The 16527-nt window shown below is 59.3% G+C and overlaps 1 protein-coding gene across 10 annotated transcripts in view; it reads right to left on the bottom strand.

Moving 5' to 3' along the window:
* Positions 1 to 16527, bottom strand: part of Arhgef10l (Rho guanine nucleotide exchange factor 10 like) — a 123295-nt gene that overhangs the window by 84659 nt on the left and 22109 nt on the right. For all 10 annotated transcript variants that reach the window (XR_007211521.1, XR_007211520.1, XM_048350347.1 and 7 more), the window contains exons 2-4: positions 6678 to 6759; positions 1873 to 2031; positions 1109 to 1136 (exon numbers count right to left, since the gene is read on the bottom strand). Coding sequence is in view for 8 of the 10 variants with exons in the window: in XM_048350347.1 (XP_048206304.1) it covers positions 1109 to 1136; positions 1873 to 2031; positions 6678 to 6714 (224 nt within the window). In the remaining 2 variants the exon portion in view is untranslated. The remainder of the gene's footprint in view (positions 1 to 1108; positions 1137 to 1872; positions 2032 to 6677; positions 6760 to 16527) is intronic.

The raw sequence follows: 16527 nt of genomic DNA, 5'->3' as shown, positions 1-16527 counted from the left end.
GTTCCTGCCCTCTGCCCACTGCTCCTCAGCCCTCACCTCCGCTCGGGGGCTGCCTCTGCCTGGGCCTTTGCCCACCCTGCCAGCGGCTCAGCCACACTTCCCCATGCAGCCCCTCTGGCTAGTGGTCCGGGCCTTTTCTGGGCTACTTTGTCATGTCTGCACCCCGCCAGACTCTGATTCTCTGTCGCCTCGGTCCAGGAAGGCCCCCTCAAGCCTCTGGGAGACACCAGCCGTGGTTACCTGCCTGGCCAGGGCAGCTGACTCAGTCATGCTGCCCACGGGAGCCACTGGTCCCACACGCTGAACCCCAATGCCCAGTTCTGGCCTAGCACTGGCCTGGGCGAAACCCTCCCGGCTCACCCCTGCAGAGACTGGCTCCTGGGATCTCCTTCGGTGACACCTGCCAACGATTCCCACTCCCCTTGCACCAGCAAATGCCCCTGGCCACTAGCTGGACCCCACCCTGACCGCCCCTGCTTAGAAGAAGCAGACAGCACTGGCAATGGGCGGCATGAGCTCAGAGGCTCTGGAATCAAAGCACCTGCCCTCCTCAAGGGCTCCATTGGACAGACAAGAACACTGAGAGCCAGAAAGCCTTTGACTCATGCAAGGCCCATAGCTAGGTCAGCAGCCGGGCTTGACTCAGATACCCAGCACCGGGGCCCTGAGCCATTAGACTGCCTTTCCTCACCACCAGCAGTGCCAGGAATGGGATGGGGTGGGGAGGTATTGGCAGAACTGGGCCAGGCAACCGTAGGCAGTGCCCAGTGCCCAGTGGCAGTGCCTAGGAGCCATCTGTCATGGCTCCAGCTTCCTCAGGGACAGAGGGCCACCAGGTAGAGGTCTGGGACTTCTCTGAGACCACACAGCTAGCAAGGGGGCGTGGCAGGGCTGGGGCCCTGGCTATGTCAGAGGCTCCTGGGCAGGGGACAGCAAGCTTCCCACAGAAGGGGCCACAGAAGCTTCCCAGGCTGATCTCACCCAGAGCAGAGGGTCACCCTCCCCGTGGAGGGCCTGTGGGGGTTCCACAGCCCCCCCCCCGGGGCCCCCTCCCCTGCTGGTCTCCCCTGTTCTCCCACCATCAAAGCAAAGGAGCGAGGTCACTTACTCTGTCTGGGGCGGTGCAGCAGCCTGGTCTGTGGAGAAGGGCAGAGAGGAAGAGCCTGTCAGACAAGGGGGCTGGGCCCCTCCGTTCAGCCTATTCCCACCCCCTTCCCCGCCTCTTGAGGGCAGCTGGGCCAGGCCAGGCTCACCAAGGTGCCTGCTGGGCTCCTGACGAAGCTATCCTACCTGTCAGGCCTGTGCCACCCCGCCCCCGGGGCCCACATCCCAAACTCGCTCCCTCCCGCCCGCCGGGACTCCCCCAGTCCCAGCTCCTTGCGGAGGAGTCACTGTCCCCAGCCTGCAGGAAGTTCCGGCCAGTCTGGTCCCCAGAGTCTCTCCCACATGACAGAATGGAACAGCCCAGCGGCTGCCGCGCACCAACCACCAGATTCATCTGGGCCCTTCCAGCGCCCGGGGCTCGGGAGGGAGAAGGGGCTGGAACTCTCAGGGGAGGCTGCCCCTGTGGCTGGAGTGGGAGGGGGGGAGGTTCTGGACAGCGGCCAGGAGGGTGGCCAGGACACAGATCCGGGCAGAAAGTGTCTCCACAGCCAAGCCCGGGCCACACGCTTCCATTTACAGCGCAGGGCGCCAGATGTTGTTGCGGGAATGTGAGACATCCCGTTCCCAGGGGACTCGTGGAATGTGGACCGGTCCCACTTCCTGGGGAGAGTGGAGGAGCCACCAGCCCTCCCCCGGGGTGAAGAGCCCACACTTCCCCCAGCTCTCTGCTGATATTGACCAAAGAAAGTAAAACAAAAACACCCTTACCTGTGCCAGAGATGGGGTCAAAGCTGATCAGTGGGAGGTCCGGGTCCCCCGTGGGGGCCAGGCTGGCATCCTCCTCGTCGCTGTCATCGAATTCAAAGGCCTCTCCAGAATCCTCGGCCTCAGGGGACAGGCCCCGGTTCCCAGGTCCCAGCGGATCTCCTGGAGGAGAGCAAAGTGAGGGAGGACCCCTGTGTGGGCAAGAGAGGGGCGGCCACGGCTGGCAGGGACCGGAGGTGGTGAGCCTGTGGGTCTGAGGATGGGGACGGGGCCTTCCTCGGTGATGAGGACAAATCTGCCGGAGCCAGGCAGCTCTGGGGGGGGGGGGGGGAGGGCTCGGTTAGGTCTCTGAGCAGGTAGCAGGGGAGGATAGAGAGGGGGCAAGCTCCCAACTCTGGGTTTGTGAGCAAGAAACATTTTGCTTTCTATTCCATTCCATTCTATTCTATTCTATTCCCCTGCTGGGGTTTAAACTCAGAGCCATGCACTCTTGCTTGGTTGGCACCTCATCACCTGAGCCACGCCTTCAGATCTGGCTTTTGGCTAGTTAATCGGAAATCAGAGTCTCACAGACGCTTCTGCTCAGGCTGGCTGCAGCTCTCACAATCATCCTATCTCAGCCTCGGGAGTTGCTGGGATTACAGGCATGAGCCACCAGTATACCTGGCCAGGAGAAGCCTTTTAAAATGCAACACGTATGTATGTGCGTGGGGGCACACACCTTCACGGGTGCTTGGGTGCCGATGTGTTGGTGTGCTTCGTGTAGGTGCGAATGGTCACCGACAAAGCATGTCCTGCATGTGCACTTTGTCTGGCAGATACTATGGCTCGAAACCCAGCTGCCTGGGAATGGTAGAGGCCTGGAGACAAACCGGGAGATTACCAGGACAGGACTGGCTGAGCCTGGGCTCCCGGCACCAAGAGGTCTTTCCCACACCCTGGGTGTCTCTGCTCCCCTCCATGGTGTGTGCCCTGGCCCCTCCTTGCCTTCCATAGTCCACATCAACTCCCAGCACAGGAACCACAGGCCTCCCCTCCTGTCCAGGCCCTCCTTTCTTTCCACTCCTTGGGCACGAATGCTATGAGCTTCCAAAAGTGGCTTGAGCTTTGACACTCAAGCTCATGGTGACAAGTGGACAAAGGAAATAGAGAGAGAAGGCAGTGGGAGGTACCATGTTCAAGTTACAAACCCACTGGTGGCTCCCAAAACCAGCCAGAGGTTCCCACAGCATTTGGGAGTTTGAATTGCTTGCTTCTGCCTGGCTGGATACGGTGGTGCCCCCCCCCCCCGCCTGCAATTCCAACACTCAATAGAGGGAGGGAGGCAAGAAGATGATGAGTTCAAGGCCAGCTTGGGCCACACTGTGTGACCCTGTCTCAAAAAAAAAAAAAAAGTCAAATATTTTAAAATACCATGTAATAAACCAAGTGCTCACAACTGTAATCGCAGATATTCAAGAGGCTGAGATCTAAGGATCAAAGTTGGAAGCCGGTCTGGGCAGAAAATTTCATGAGATTTCAGCTCCAAAATTACCAGCAAAAATCTAGGCTGAAGGCATGGCACAAGCAGAGGAGCACCAGCTGGGCAACCAAAATGAATGAGAACACAAGGTCCTGCATTCAAGACACTGTACTAGCGATAGGCATAGGTTATATCGAGTATATCTAATATTTATAATTATACTATATACATTGTGCAATGATACTTATCCTATCACAACTTTTGCTATTGTTTTTGAGATGATTGTGTCAATTACATGCACGCTGTATGTGGGTTCACGCCCGTGCGTGCGAGGACACAGAACACCTGCTCTCTCGCCTTTGTCCCTCCACTCAGTCACTTGTTTCCTGTGTGGGCTGGCTTTGAACCATGATCCTCAGGTCTCAGCTTCCTGAGTAGCTAGGATTCCAGGTGTGAGCCACCAGGGCCCAGCTCTACCTTCCTTTCCCTTCCTTCCTTTCTTCCTGCCCTCCGTGTGTGTGTGTGTGTGTGTACAAAAGTACACACTTGAACTCAGGGTCCAAGCACTGTCCCTTAGCCTTTTCATTCGAAGCCGGTCTCTATCACTTGACCCTCACCCTCCACTCCCAGCTTCTTAGTATTTATTTGGAGATTAGAGTCTCACAGATTTTCCTGCCTGGGCTGACTTTGAACTGAGACCCTCAGATCTCAGTCTCCTGAGGAGCTAGGATTATAGGCGTGAGTCACTGGAGTCTGGTGCTTGCTTGCTTGCTTTTTTCGGTACTAGGGTTTGAACTCGCGGCCTCGAGCTTCCCAGAGAGGCATTCTATCACTTGGGCCCTTTTTTGGATTTAGTTTGTTGTTGTTGTTGTTTAGGACTCTCACATTTTGTGGGAGGTTCTGAGGGTTTGGTTTTTTTTTTGTTGTTTTTTTTTTTATTAATTGGACATAAATTTTTTTACAAGGTGTTGTGCAAAGAGGGTGCAGTTACATAGTAGGGCAGTGTGTACATTTCTTATGATATCTTACGACCTGTTTTTCTATCCCTTGTCTAGGTCAGGTTGACATATATGCAATATACAATGTATCAAGAACATATACAGTATTCACAGACTTGGACTCTACTGTCTCTCCGTCACCCCATCTTAACAGTCATATATCAGGGAGATCATGCCCCTTTGTTTTCTGTGTTCTAGGCTTGTCTCACTCAACATTATTTGTTCAAGTTCTGACCATTTCCCTGCGAATAACAGTATTTCACCATTCCTAATCGCTATGTAGTATTCCATTGTGTATAAGTACCATATTTTTTGGATTCATTCGTCTGTGGAGGGGCATCTGGGTTGAGGGTTTGGTTTTTGCCTGGTCCAATCTGGACCACGAGCCCCCCACTGGCACCTTCCCGGTAGCTGGGATGACAGGCCTGAGCCCCTACACCAAGCTGACCCTTGTTCTCTTAAATACCAGAATCAGTGACGCCCCTGGATGAGTATGAGACACAGGCCATCGGGCTGGCCTCACCCTGGGGTGCCCTCCCTCCTGGCCCCTGTGATGACTCCACGGGGCGGGGGAAGGAAGGAGAGGGAGTCCTGTCCCTGCACCGATGGCGGGTGTCACCACAATGACTAAGATCAGGGCACCTGTGGTAACCACAGCGGTGACCACCTCCCAGGGCCGCAGGAAGGAAGGCCAGCCAGTGCCCAGGAGCCCCGGGTGCAGGCAGTGCCCGCCCACTGCTGGACGACACCACCCCATCGCTATTGCCACCTGTCACCTGTCATCCCCCCCAGACTCCTAGCTAGGTTGTAATTATCGTTACCACAGCCTGGCCGGAGCCCGGGGCCTGCCCCACCCCGCCCCCAGGCCAGCCCCAGCCCACCCCACCTCTCCCCAGACAGTGCAGGACGAGACCACACACACAGCTTCAGCCACCCCGTCCCCATCACCCACACGCCCGCCCACCCGCCCATGGCTGCGGCCTCTGGACCGGGGACCCCAGGGGAAAGTGAGGCATGCATGGAAATCGGGTGACCCCGAGTTAGGGGCTGGGGAAGGCTCTGCTCCTCCGGGGCTTGGCAAGACAGTAGGAAGTCTCAAGGGATCAGGGGCCGGTCTAATCAGGTGACCCCAGCCAGCAAACTAGCCCAAGCTGGAGGAAAGCTCCATCCGAATCCGATCAACACTCACTGAGCAGAACAGAACTGACACCCTCGTCTTCCCACATTGGCCCTCTTAGAGGGGAAGAGAAAGGCGGGAAGGGGACCCCCCCACCCCCACCCCTGCCAGCAGCGGGGACTGGAAAGGGCTACTCCAGGACCTGGGTATGACCTGACAGGAGATGTCCTTTCCGCCCCTAATCAGCCGGCCGCCCTCCCACCAGGCTATCAGACCTGGATTCCTATCAGAAGGAAAGATCAGGTGGCCCGGCCCAGGGTAATTGGAAGCTGGGCCCTTCCTACCCCCCTGGACAGGTGGCAGGGCCACAATCGGACACGCCCTGTCCTTGGGAGTGGAGACCTAGGAGGCCACCTGTCATCATGGCAAAGGGGGCCTGCTGAGCGCCTCACACACACACATACACACACACACACACACAGACACACACACACACACACACACACACACACTTCAGAAGGGAACATCCCGGTAAGAAGAGATGTCTGGACGGGGGCTCAAGGCCCGCACCCCACACGACACACACCATCTCATTCACTGGTTGACACAGCCTGGTGACAGCACGGACAGGTTGTCATTATGACACTCACGTTATCACTGACGGAGGAGACACCGAGTCCCTTACATAAGCGCACGGGTAAGTGGCAGAGCTCCACCTCAGGCTGGGCGGGGACAAAGCCCTGGCTCAGCTGGCCTGACTCCTCTCCAGGAGGGGTGGGGCTCGCCCTCTCCCCCAGGTACAACTCTACCCAGCCCCGCCCCTCCACCCCCCCAACCCCCCAGGTGGAGCCCGGATGTCACCCGCAAAGTGTGAGGGTATGGTTCCCAAACAAAACAGGGTGCTGGATTGGATTTCAGAGAAACAATGAACCATTTTGTTTATGTTTTCTTTAAGTATTTTTTTTTTATCTTTTCCCACCCTGGGACTGCCCGATGGCCCAACCCTTTCCCTCTCACCTCTCCCTCCTTCCCTTCATTTACAAGGCTTCACACCCCAAACTGTCATCCGTGGGGGCGACAGGTGCAGGGGACAGGGAAAGGGCTCAGGCTTGCCAGGTGCCTGCCCGAGAGGAGGAAGTTACTCCTGTTTCTCCACAAGGAACAAGGGGCCCCCCCACACACACATTCTGGTGAGAAGGGCCAGAAGGGTGGAGAGCTGGGGGTACAGTACCTATGGCAGGCTGTGGAGGAGGCTTGAAGGAAGCCATCAGACAACAGAGTCCAGCTCAGACCGGCGTGTCCCTGCCGCTCGCCTGTGGAAACAAGGCCAGAAACACAGTTAATGGGGCTTCCGGCCAAAGGGCGGCCCCAGAGGGGCCTGGGCGCCCAGCCCGGGTGCACTCACATGCTTCCCAGAAGCCCCAGGGTGCCGGGGCAGCCCCTGAAAGGATCCGGCCTTCACCCAGCATCAATCATTAACCCATAAAAGAACCTGCAGCTGTGTGGCCCAAACCCTCATCTTCCCAGAATGCACTGCTGCCAGACCCTGCCTTTGCCCAGTACCCAAAAGGCTGACAGGAGCCTGGGTCCAGCCGGGAAGCTCCAGGCCCCCAGCCTGGGAGTCACGCTGGGATCCCCATATTCCAGAAGCTGGATTGTGGACACGGCTGTACACTTCCTCTTCCTGGGGTCCTGGTCACCCCAGGTTCCGGCGTCCTGCGGGAAGGCCACCCTCTCTGTCTCTCATCCCGCCCCACAGGGCTGGCACCAGCTGGCCTTGGCACACATGAGTAGGAAGGAAAGGGTCACAGAGGCAGAGGGGTCAGGGCAGAATGCAGTGCCCTGAGCCGGAGCAGCTGTCCTGGCCCCAGGGGGCCCAGGTGACGCCCCCCCCCCACACACACACACACCTCACATGGGGCCCAGGAGCAGCGGGCCAGACCCTTGGGGGCTTCCCGGGTCCAGAAGCAGCCTTTCCAGAGGACTCTACTACCACCTCCCCCTGAGGCTGAGCATCTATCTACCCCTCCCTGTACAGACCAGGCAGCGGACCCTGGGGTCCAACCTGCCCCTGCCACCGGCTGCCTGCACAACTCTTTTCCTTTCCACTCCTAAAGCCTTTATTCATGCTGACTGGCTTGCCAAGTAAAACCATAAGGAATGCAGAGGGCCACACGTGTGTGCATGTGTGCAAGTACTGGGGCTCAGACTCGGGTCCCGGGCACTGTCCTTAGCTTCTTCGCTCAAGGCCAGCGCTCTACCACTCGAGCCACAGCTCCACTTCTGGCATTCGGGTGGCAAAGTGGAGGTAAAGGTCACATGGGCTTTCCTGTTCTGCTGGCTTCAGACCACGATCCTCAGATCTCAGCTTCCCGAGGAGCTAGAATTACAGGCCTGAGCCACCCTTGCCCGGCTTGGACAGTAATTTTAATAAGAGCACGCATCTACCCATCACCTTCTACAATACTCTAAGCACAGAGATTAACCACAGAGATGAATCTAGATGCTCCATGAAGGAACAAGGCCCAGGCTGGCTAAGTCACTTGTCCAAGGGCACACAGCTAGGAAGAGGCAGTACGGGTAGCCATGGGCCTGAGGCTGTGCCTGCTGAGTTATCCTGGTAGTCCAGGGCCTCTCAAAACTCAAATAATATACATTTTAAAAGTCCTTTCCTGGACTGGGGATGTGGCTTAGTGGTAGAGTGCTCGCCTTGCATGCACGAAGCCCTGGGTTCGATTCCTCAGCACCACATAAACGGAAAAGGCCAGAAGTGGTGCTGTGGCTCAAGTGGCAGAGTGCTAAGCCTTGAGCAAAAAGAAGCCCAGGGACAGTGCTCAAGCCCTGAGTTCAAGCCCCAGGATCGGCAAAAAACAAAAACAAAAATCCTTTCTTCTACCCTAGAAAAGATGATCCCTGTTACTGGTTTCTTAAGAACCCATCCTTCCAGAACCATCCAGTGTTTAGCAGCGTGCATATCTGGGTACAGTTGGCCCCTCCCCCTCCTCGCTCACCTAGTTTCCGTTGCCCAGGGCCAACCGCCCTCACCCCGGCTCCGTGGCCCTCCCCGCGGTACCCCGGCACCCACTGCCCTCCTCCACAAGAACGGGACACGCAGCACAGCGAGGTATTTGGGAAGGCAGGGACCGGCCGCAGCCATATTTTATCATAGTGTATTGTGTTCATTTGTTCTCTGTCATCCTTGCTTATTATTAACAATCTCGTACTGGGTCTACTTTATCAGCGCACTCCTAAGCATGTCCCTAGAGTCTGTCTAGGGTTCGGGGTCACTGGCAAGCTCTCAGGGGTCACTGTGGACGATGGATAAGTGTTCAAAAGGTGAGGAGGCCACGGGAGGCCCTCACACACAGGCAGATAACAAGAGAGCAAGGTCAGGCGCCTGGCTCCGCGCTCCAGGTGTCCCAGTGGGCGGAGCTCAGGCAAAGGTGGAGCAAGAGGTGCACAGGTGGGCAGTGCATGGGAAATGACAGAGGCCAATAGGGTGATGCTGGACAATCTGGGTCCGTGTGTGTGTGTGTGTGTGTGTGTGTGTGTGTGTGTGTGTGTGTGATGGTACCCGGGCTTGAACTCAGGGCCTTATAATCTTACTCAGCTTTTTCCAATCAAAGCTACAGCTCTACCCCTTGAGCCGCATCTCCACTTCTGACTTGTTGCTAGTTAACTGGAGAAAAGAGTCTCTGATTTCTCTATGCCTGGGCTGGCTTTGAACAGAGATCCTCAGATCTCAGTCTCCTGAGTAGCTGGTGTCATGAGCCACCAGTGCCCAGCATTGCTGGGTTTGTTTTGTTTTGTTTTGTTTGCCAGTCCTGGGGCTTGAACTCAAGGCCTGAGCACTGTCCCTGACTGAGCTTCTTTTGCTCAAGACTAGTCCTCTATCACTTGAGCCACAGCACCACTTCTGGCTTTTTCTGTGTATGTGGTGCCGAGGAACCAAACCCAGGGCTTCGTGCATGCCAGGCAAGCGCTCTACCGCTAAGCCACACTCCCAGCCAGTGCTGGGTTTTTTTAACGATGTCTCTGCTGCTCCTCGAGTAGGGCCAGCGCTGTCCTGGGTTTTGTCTGGCTAGTCCCAGTCCAGGTCAGCTTCTTCCACTGGAGCAGAAGCTCTCCCACCTACAGAACGCAGAGTAATTGCTGCTTGCCTGGCCTGGGCACCTCCAGGCATGAGGCCCATCAGGCTGGGAGGAGGGAGTTTCCCATGCTGCACCAGCCCAAGAGCTCCCAGGGCCTAGCTCCTCCCCTGGGCCCCAAGTCCAGGCAGGGCCACTGGAACCGTGGGGACCGGAGACCGCTCTAACTTCCTTTCCTCCCTGCAGGGAAGTGGGGGAGAGCCCTCCTCAGAGAGTGGGAAAGCTTTGTCAATGGCGAGAGCCTCCCACAATGAGGGTTGTTGTCCTCATCCCAGAGTAGGTGACCCCCCTCCCCCTCCCACCCACCCCCCCCCCACCCCGCCCACCGCCCAGGCCAGTGCCTGGTCTATAGTCCTGGGGAAGTGAAGGGCAGCCCCCTCAGGAGGCCTCTATGGGAAGGGGCCCGCCACCCTGGGGGCTGTTGCCTGGGAAACCAGAGCCAGCCCCAAGAAGCTCCTGGACCCAGCAAGCAAGGAGAGCCCAAGGGCCACCAGGCCAGGGTCTCAGGCCCCACCCCCTCCCGGCCCCAGACACATTAACCCCTTCGTCCCTGGAACCCAGCCGGCAGTGAGAAGCTGGAATGGGTAGGAAAAGCCTCTGGCTGTCTGAGGTCCGCTGCTGGACAGTTCCGCCCTCTTCCTCACCCCAGGGAACACAGAAGGTCTGTGGAGCAGTGAGCTCCGGCCACAACTTGCAAGTTGCTCTGTGACTCCTGGTACACCCTCCCTGACCCCAAGGTCACCCCTGCCGCTCCAGCCATTGGGTGAGTCTTTCCCAGAGCTCAGCATACTGACAGGGACAGGGGCCAGAGACTAAGAAACAAGAGCCCAAGTTCCCGGTCCCAGGTGACAAACACCACAGGCTGGCTTTGCTCCCTCCACGCATGCACACTTGGACGTACCTGTCTGTGTGGCTAAAATAGGTGTGTGTACGTGCGGTGGGTGGGGTGGGGAGGGGAGGGGGTTCCCAAGGTTTGGAGGAGTGAATGGGGTAATGGACTTGACCTGTCACCTCAGGTGGACTCAACTCCTTCCTCCACACCTGGCCCTCCCCAGGCCCTGAGGAGCAGGGAGGCCCCAATGTGTCCCCCCCTCCTACTGTGGGTCCTCCCCGCCCACCCCCCGGGGTTCCCGGCTCCTGCTCAACCTACAGGTTCCGAGTGCTGGTGTCTGCACAGCCTGCAAGCACCAGAGTCATGTTTGGCCGGGAGATGGCTCTGCACAGGTGGACTGCAGAGGTGCCCACACGGGGGTGTGCCTGCCCCCCACCCCCACAGACAGCGGGGGCTGTATCTGGCCTGTGCTCAAGGCTGGCACTCTACCCCGGTGAGCCACGGCTCCACTTCCGGCTTATTGCTAGTTCATTGGAAATTTAAGTCTCACCGACATTTCTGCCTGGGCTGGCTTTGAACTGAGATCTTCACTAGCTCAGCCTCCTGGGTAGCTGGGGTTACGGGCACGTGTGCTCATGCCTGGTCTGGCTCCCTTCTGGATGGGACCCTCTGAGGCTGCTCCTTATCTGGCCTCTGTAGTGGAGGTGCTGGAAAGGGATGGCCCTTGGGGCAGAGGGAGGAAGGAGGGCATTTGGAATCATGGAATAAAGATGGCTGCTGGGCCGAGGCCAAGCCCACCGGCGGATACCTCGCTTCGTCTCTACTGGCTCATCCCCCACAGATACAAATACATCACTGTTCATGTTTAAGACGCAGAAACCTCTGGGACCCCACAGCCCCTCCCTGTCACCGCACGCCTCCTCCACTCCTTTACAAAAGGCCCCTTGGCAGTGTGAATGGACTCCTCTCTGGACTAAGCCATCTGCAGCCACCAAGAGCCACACCCCATGGCAGCTCACGGACGCCCCTTGTTCTCATCTTGCCCACCTGCCTGCAGCCCCCTTCCTGTGCCTCCCGTGACCCCCTTGTCCGTGCCGCGGTGTTCGGCCTGTCCTTCCCCAGGCTCCTGACCTCCCCCCACCCCGTGCTCCCCCTTGGAGCTCATCAAATCCACACCCAGCTCCTGCCCCCACCCCCACCCCCAGGCCTCCCAATTCACCTGACTGCAGCTTCACCCCACCAGCTGCTCCCATCTGGAAGTTTCCCCAACACCCATCCTCACACAGCCATGTCCTATCCTGTCCACCCCTCCCAAAGCCCGCTGCCTGTGCCTTCAAAGCCCACCCAGAGTCCAACCACAGCAGTCCCTGATGAAAACCACTCGCTCACACCCGTCATCCTAGCTGCGCAGGAGGCTGAGGTCTGAGGATCACGGTTCAAAGCCAGCCAGGGCAGGAAAGTCTGTGAGACTCTATCTCCAATTAACCAGCTAAAAAGCCAGACATAGGGTTGTGGCTCAAGTGGTAGAAGGCTTAGCCTTGAGACACAAACCAAGGAAAAGCAACAAGGCCCTGCGTTAAAGCCCCAACACTAGCACACACACACACACACGCACACACGCACACACGCACGCACACGCACACACACACCAAACAGCGCCTCTTGCCTGGACTCTGATCAGTCACCTCCCTGACTCCATTCCTCCCTGTCTCCCACAGCCGGCTCCACTCCAGGCACGGCTACCACGCAGCCCCCCCCCAAACGCCCCCAAGCACACTCCAACCTCAGGGCCCCATGCTCCACCGGACCCTCCTGGATTCCCCACCTTCCCAGAGGCTAAGCCCCTCCCACCCCCTATCCACCATACACGTCTGCAGACCCCACGGCACGCTCGCCAAAGGGCCCCGTGTCATCTCATCCCCCTAGGGAGAAGGCACCCCATTCCTCCACCCATCTCCCAGCCATCACCCCCACTGCCAGGACCGCTCCTCCCAGGCAACCCCGCAGATCCAGGCGGCTCCCAAAACCCGTGTGGGAGGAGGTCTGGGGCCAGCGCCAGGGAGGAGAGGGGTGCGGCAGGGCGGGGCGGAGGGAGGACTGGGGCTATTTTTAAAAACTCGCTCCCAAAAGACCACATTCTTCCTCGGGTGACTCAGAAGCATGCGGCCCACGAGGGGCCGGGACCCGAGCACGGGAAGCAGCCACGGCGGCGGCTGTGGGCCGGCGGAGATCAGAGCCCTCCAGGGAAGGAGCCCGGCTGGGTCCGGGGCGCAGGGCCCGGGGGCCGGTAGGCCAAGGAGAAAGGAGAGCGTGCTTGGAAAGCCCACGGGGCCCGCCTCGCTGCCGTCCCCACGTGTCAGGGACGGGGACGTGGACTCGGCCCCACGTGGGAGCTTAGCCTGTGTAAAACTCAAGAGCCAAGATCAGCTCAGCCCACCCAACCGAGGAGGGGCGAACTGGCCAGCTGCCTCTCAAATCAAGAGCCACACACCGAAACCCAGGGCGGGGTCCAGAAGAGCCCGGCTGAGCCATCGGCAGAGTCCCGACTCAGTCTCTGTCCCCGCGTGCACCACCCTCCCGGCCACTCCGAGCACCCCTGAGGGAGGCGTGACACCCACCCGTACCCTCCCACCCCATGCCGGCCCAGGCCCCCCCCCCCCCAGACCACCTCTAGTGCCCTGGAGAGGGCGGAATCAGCCCCTCCTCCGTACAGAGGAGGAAACTGAGACTCAGGTCGCAAGCCATCCAAGGTCAAGAAACCCACCAGAGGCAAATCTGCGACGAGACCCAAAGCCTGTCTGATTCCAGCGTCCACGGAAGCCACCACCAGGAGATCCACCAGGATCAGGCCCACGCGTCCGTACCCTGGCACTTCAGAAGTAAGCTGCTACCGGGTGTGGTAGCTCACACCCGTAATCCTGGCTACTTAGGAGGCTGAGATCCAGAGGGTCACAGTTCGAGCCAGGCCAGGCAGGAAAATCTGTGAGAATCCATCTCTAAAATAACCAGCAAAATACTAGACTGGCCGGGTGCCGGTGGCTCATGCTTGTGATCTTAGCTACTCAGGAGGCTGAGACCTTAGGATCATGGTTCAAAGCCAGTCTGGGCAGGAAAAGAGAGTCAGCCTCATCAACAATTGGCCCATCAGAAAGCCGGAAGTAGAGCTGCAGCTTGCAGAGGTAGAGGGCCAGCCTTGAGCAAAAAAAAAAAATCTCAGGGATGGCGCCCAGGCCCAGAGTTGAAGACCCATGACCGTAAATAAATAAATAAATAAATAAAGCCAGACTAGAGCCATGGCTCAGGTGGTAGAGCGCCAGGGAGCTTTGAGGAGTGACAAGTCAGGAGGGCAAGGCGGTGTGAATGAGATCAGAGGTCCAGACAGCCTCCTTGTGCCTTCTGCCATGGGGCAGGGGGCTCTGCTAGGCCGTTGACTTTTAACTTGAACCAGGAGAACTTGCTGTCGGCTGAGGACCGCCCCCTTCCCCCCCCCCCCCCCCCCCGGCATCTCAGCCAGGCAAGGCGGAGCCTTCAATGAGAGTCCAGAGCTCTCTTACCGCCTTTGCTCCCGTCCCCCCACCCCCCTCGGGGGGACTGAGCCCATGGCCCTTGTGGCCAGCACTGGAGGCTCTGTGCCCCATAGGAGGGGCCTCTCAGGACTAGACCCCTCCCTCCTGCAGGGCCCCCTCTACCGGTGACCCACCATCCCCCCACGTGGGTGGCCCTGGGGGCCCTGACCAAGTCTCCGTCCCCTCTCCTGCTGCCACCTGTCTGGGGGGGGGGGTGGCTCCCCGCCCGCCCCCTGTAAGTCCTGCCCCTGGGAGGCCGTGTCCCAGCTGCCCTGTGCCTCCGTGGCAGCCACTGCACCGAGGGCTAGGACCCCGGGCTGGGAACATGGCCGGCCTCACTGACGCCAGGGCTACGTCCACTTGAGCGTGTCCAGCCTGGCCCTCAGAAGCAGCCTCCGCCGGGGGAGGGGAGGGGAGGAATTTAGTGTGGAGCTCACTCCGGAGCCAGGAACATAAAACTTCGTGGTGGCGCTTCGGGGGTTAATGCCATACCACCCTCAGGACAACACTGCAGGGGAGACCAAGCCCCTCCTCTCCACCCTCCACCCTCCCCCCCCTCCCTCAACCCTGAGTGCCCCCCCCAGGAGGACAGCCCTGAGTCTCCGCCCACCATAGCCATTACCACCACCATCACCACCATCACCCCCAGGCACCTGCCAGGATAAATGTGTGCGCTGGGCTGAGCTGAACAAGAAAAGCAACGCTCAGAGAGGCCAAGTGACTTGCCCAGGGCCCCACGGCTACGAAACAAACCGGCCTGGTCACACCCCGAATTCTGTGCAGCCACACTGCCTTCTCCCATCTGGGCCCCTGGAGTCCACAGCACCTTCCGGGGGCTTCCCTGAACACCCCAAGTCACCACCCTCCAGTCCCCAAGGAAGGTGAGGTGGCCACTGCAGCAAGGCCGGACTTGGGAGAAAGAACAGAAAAGCAAGTGGGCGGAGGGGTGGGGCCAGCCTTGACTGGCGGATCCCAGAGCATGTCCAGCCTGGCAGCCAGAGCCGGGCCTGCCCCGGGCTCTGAGCCTGGCCCCACGGTGGAGGCGGGGGACTGCCCAGGCCTGAGGGGCCACTCCTGACTGCAGGCTGAGGGGCCAAGCCAGCACCCCCTACCCCAGCCCCATTTGTCCCCTCCATTCCCCAAGGGGGACCGACACCCCATCTCCAGACCAGCTCGCTGACTCCAGACCAGCAGAAAGGCCGCTGCCAGCTGTAGTATCGGTTCCTGCCTTTCAGGGCCTCTGGCATGGAGCAAGGCAAAGGCACAGGGCCGAGCTCACACGACACACAAGGTCCACGATTCGCACTCAGGCCCGGGGGTATGCTCTTGCTCATACATTGATCCCACAGGGCAGGAAGGAGGCTCCGCCCTGGGGTCCCCACAGTGCCTCCAGAGGCACCCCAGTCCCCGGCCAGGCCCCCGGGAGAGCCCAAGGCACACAGCATTCAGGGGTCGTGAACCAGTGTCTGCTGGCAGGGACCCCCAGCCAGCCCAGCCCAGCCCCCTACTTTGCAAAGAGGAACCAGAAAGCCCATCTCAGGCGTGACATCCTGCAGGACCCAAACAGTGAGGAGACCAGGGAGACCCAGGTGGGAAAAGCAGGCACCTTTAGACAAGGAGCAGCTGGCAGCCTCCCTGCCCCCTGAGGCATGACCAGGCTGGCCCTTCCCCACCCCCCTGGAGGGCCTGGGCTCGGTCATGGGGTCAGAACCCCCGGTCCCAGGCAGCCAGTCCCAACAGGTGTGTGATAGGAGCTAGATGAGTGGGTTGATATTTGCCTGCCATGCCCAGATCTTGTAGGGCATCGGGCATGCCCGAGTCACCCAGCCCTGAGAACTGAACCAGGCAGGAACCCGAGGGGGGGAGGGGCAGGAGGAACCCCCAGGGAGGGGAGGGAGGACAGGATGCTGGGCCCAGGGTCACATCAGAAACCCCAGGGAGACTTAAACAGCCCACGGCCAGCCCTGCACCCCCAGCGGCACTGAGCCCTGGGGATCCTACACCCCGCTGCACCCTTCTCCAGATGGGCCATTTCCATAGGATCTGAGACAGCCAGGAGGCCTGAGAGAGAGGAGGCCCTGCCGACCCAGCCCTGCCCCCAGACGGGGAGCCACGGGGTTCGTCCACGCCCCCCTCACCTCCACCTGCTTAGACCAGTTTAGAGAACGGATGATCCCCGGGACAGACGAGACGGCTGAGCTCAACCCCGTCTTCATAGCTAGACCCAGGCAGAGGGGGGCCTCAAACCCAGCCTCCTCCAGCACCTCGGCACAGTGGCCTCCGGACCTCCCCTCCAGCCCCCACTCCTCCCTGCTAACTGCGCTCGCTCCAGAACCTCCTTCAGGGGCTTCTGATTACAACTCTTTAATTGTTCCATACTTCCCATGGCTGGGCCGTGCATAGCCCCGAACCGAGAAGTGGAACAGAAACAGGCAAGTTGAGACACTCAGCCGGGATGCACAGGGGACAGGTGGTGGAAGGGAGAATCTAGAATGGACTCCAGAGCCGGCCCCCCCACCACCCTCCACCCATCTT

Source organism: Perognathus longimembris, chromosome 7 (genome assembly GCF_023159225.1).
Source record: "Perognathus longimembris pacificus isolate PPM17 chromosome 7, ASM2315922v1, whole genome shotgun sequence".
Lineage (NCBI taxonomy): Eukaryota > Metazoa > Chordata > Mammalia > Rodentia > Heteromyidae > Perognathus > Perognathus longimembris.
This window is presented reverse-complemented; position numbering and strand designations above follow the sequence as displayed.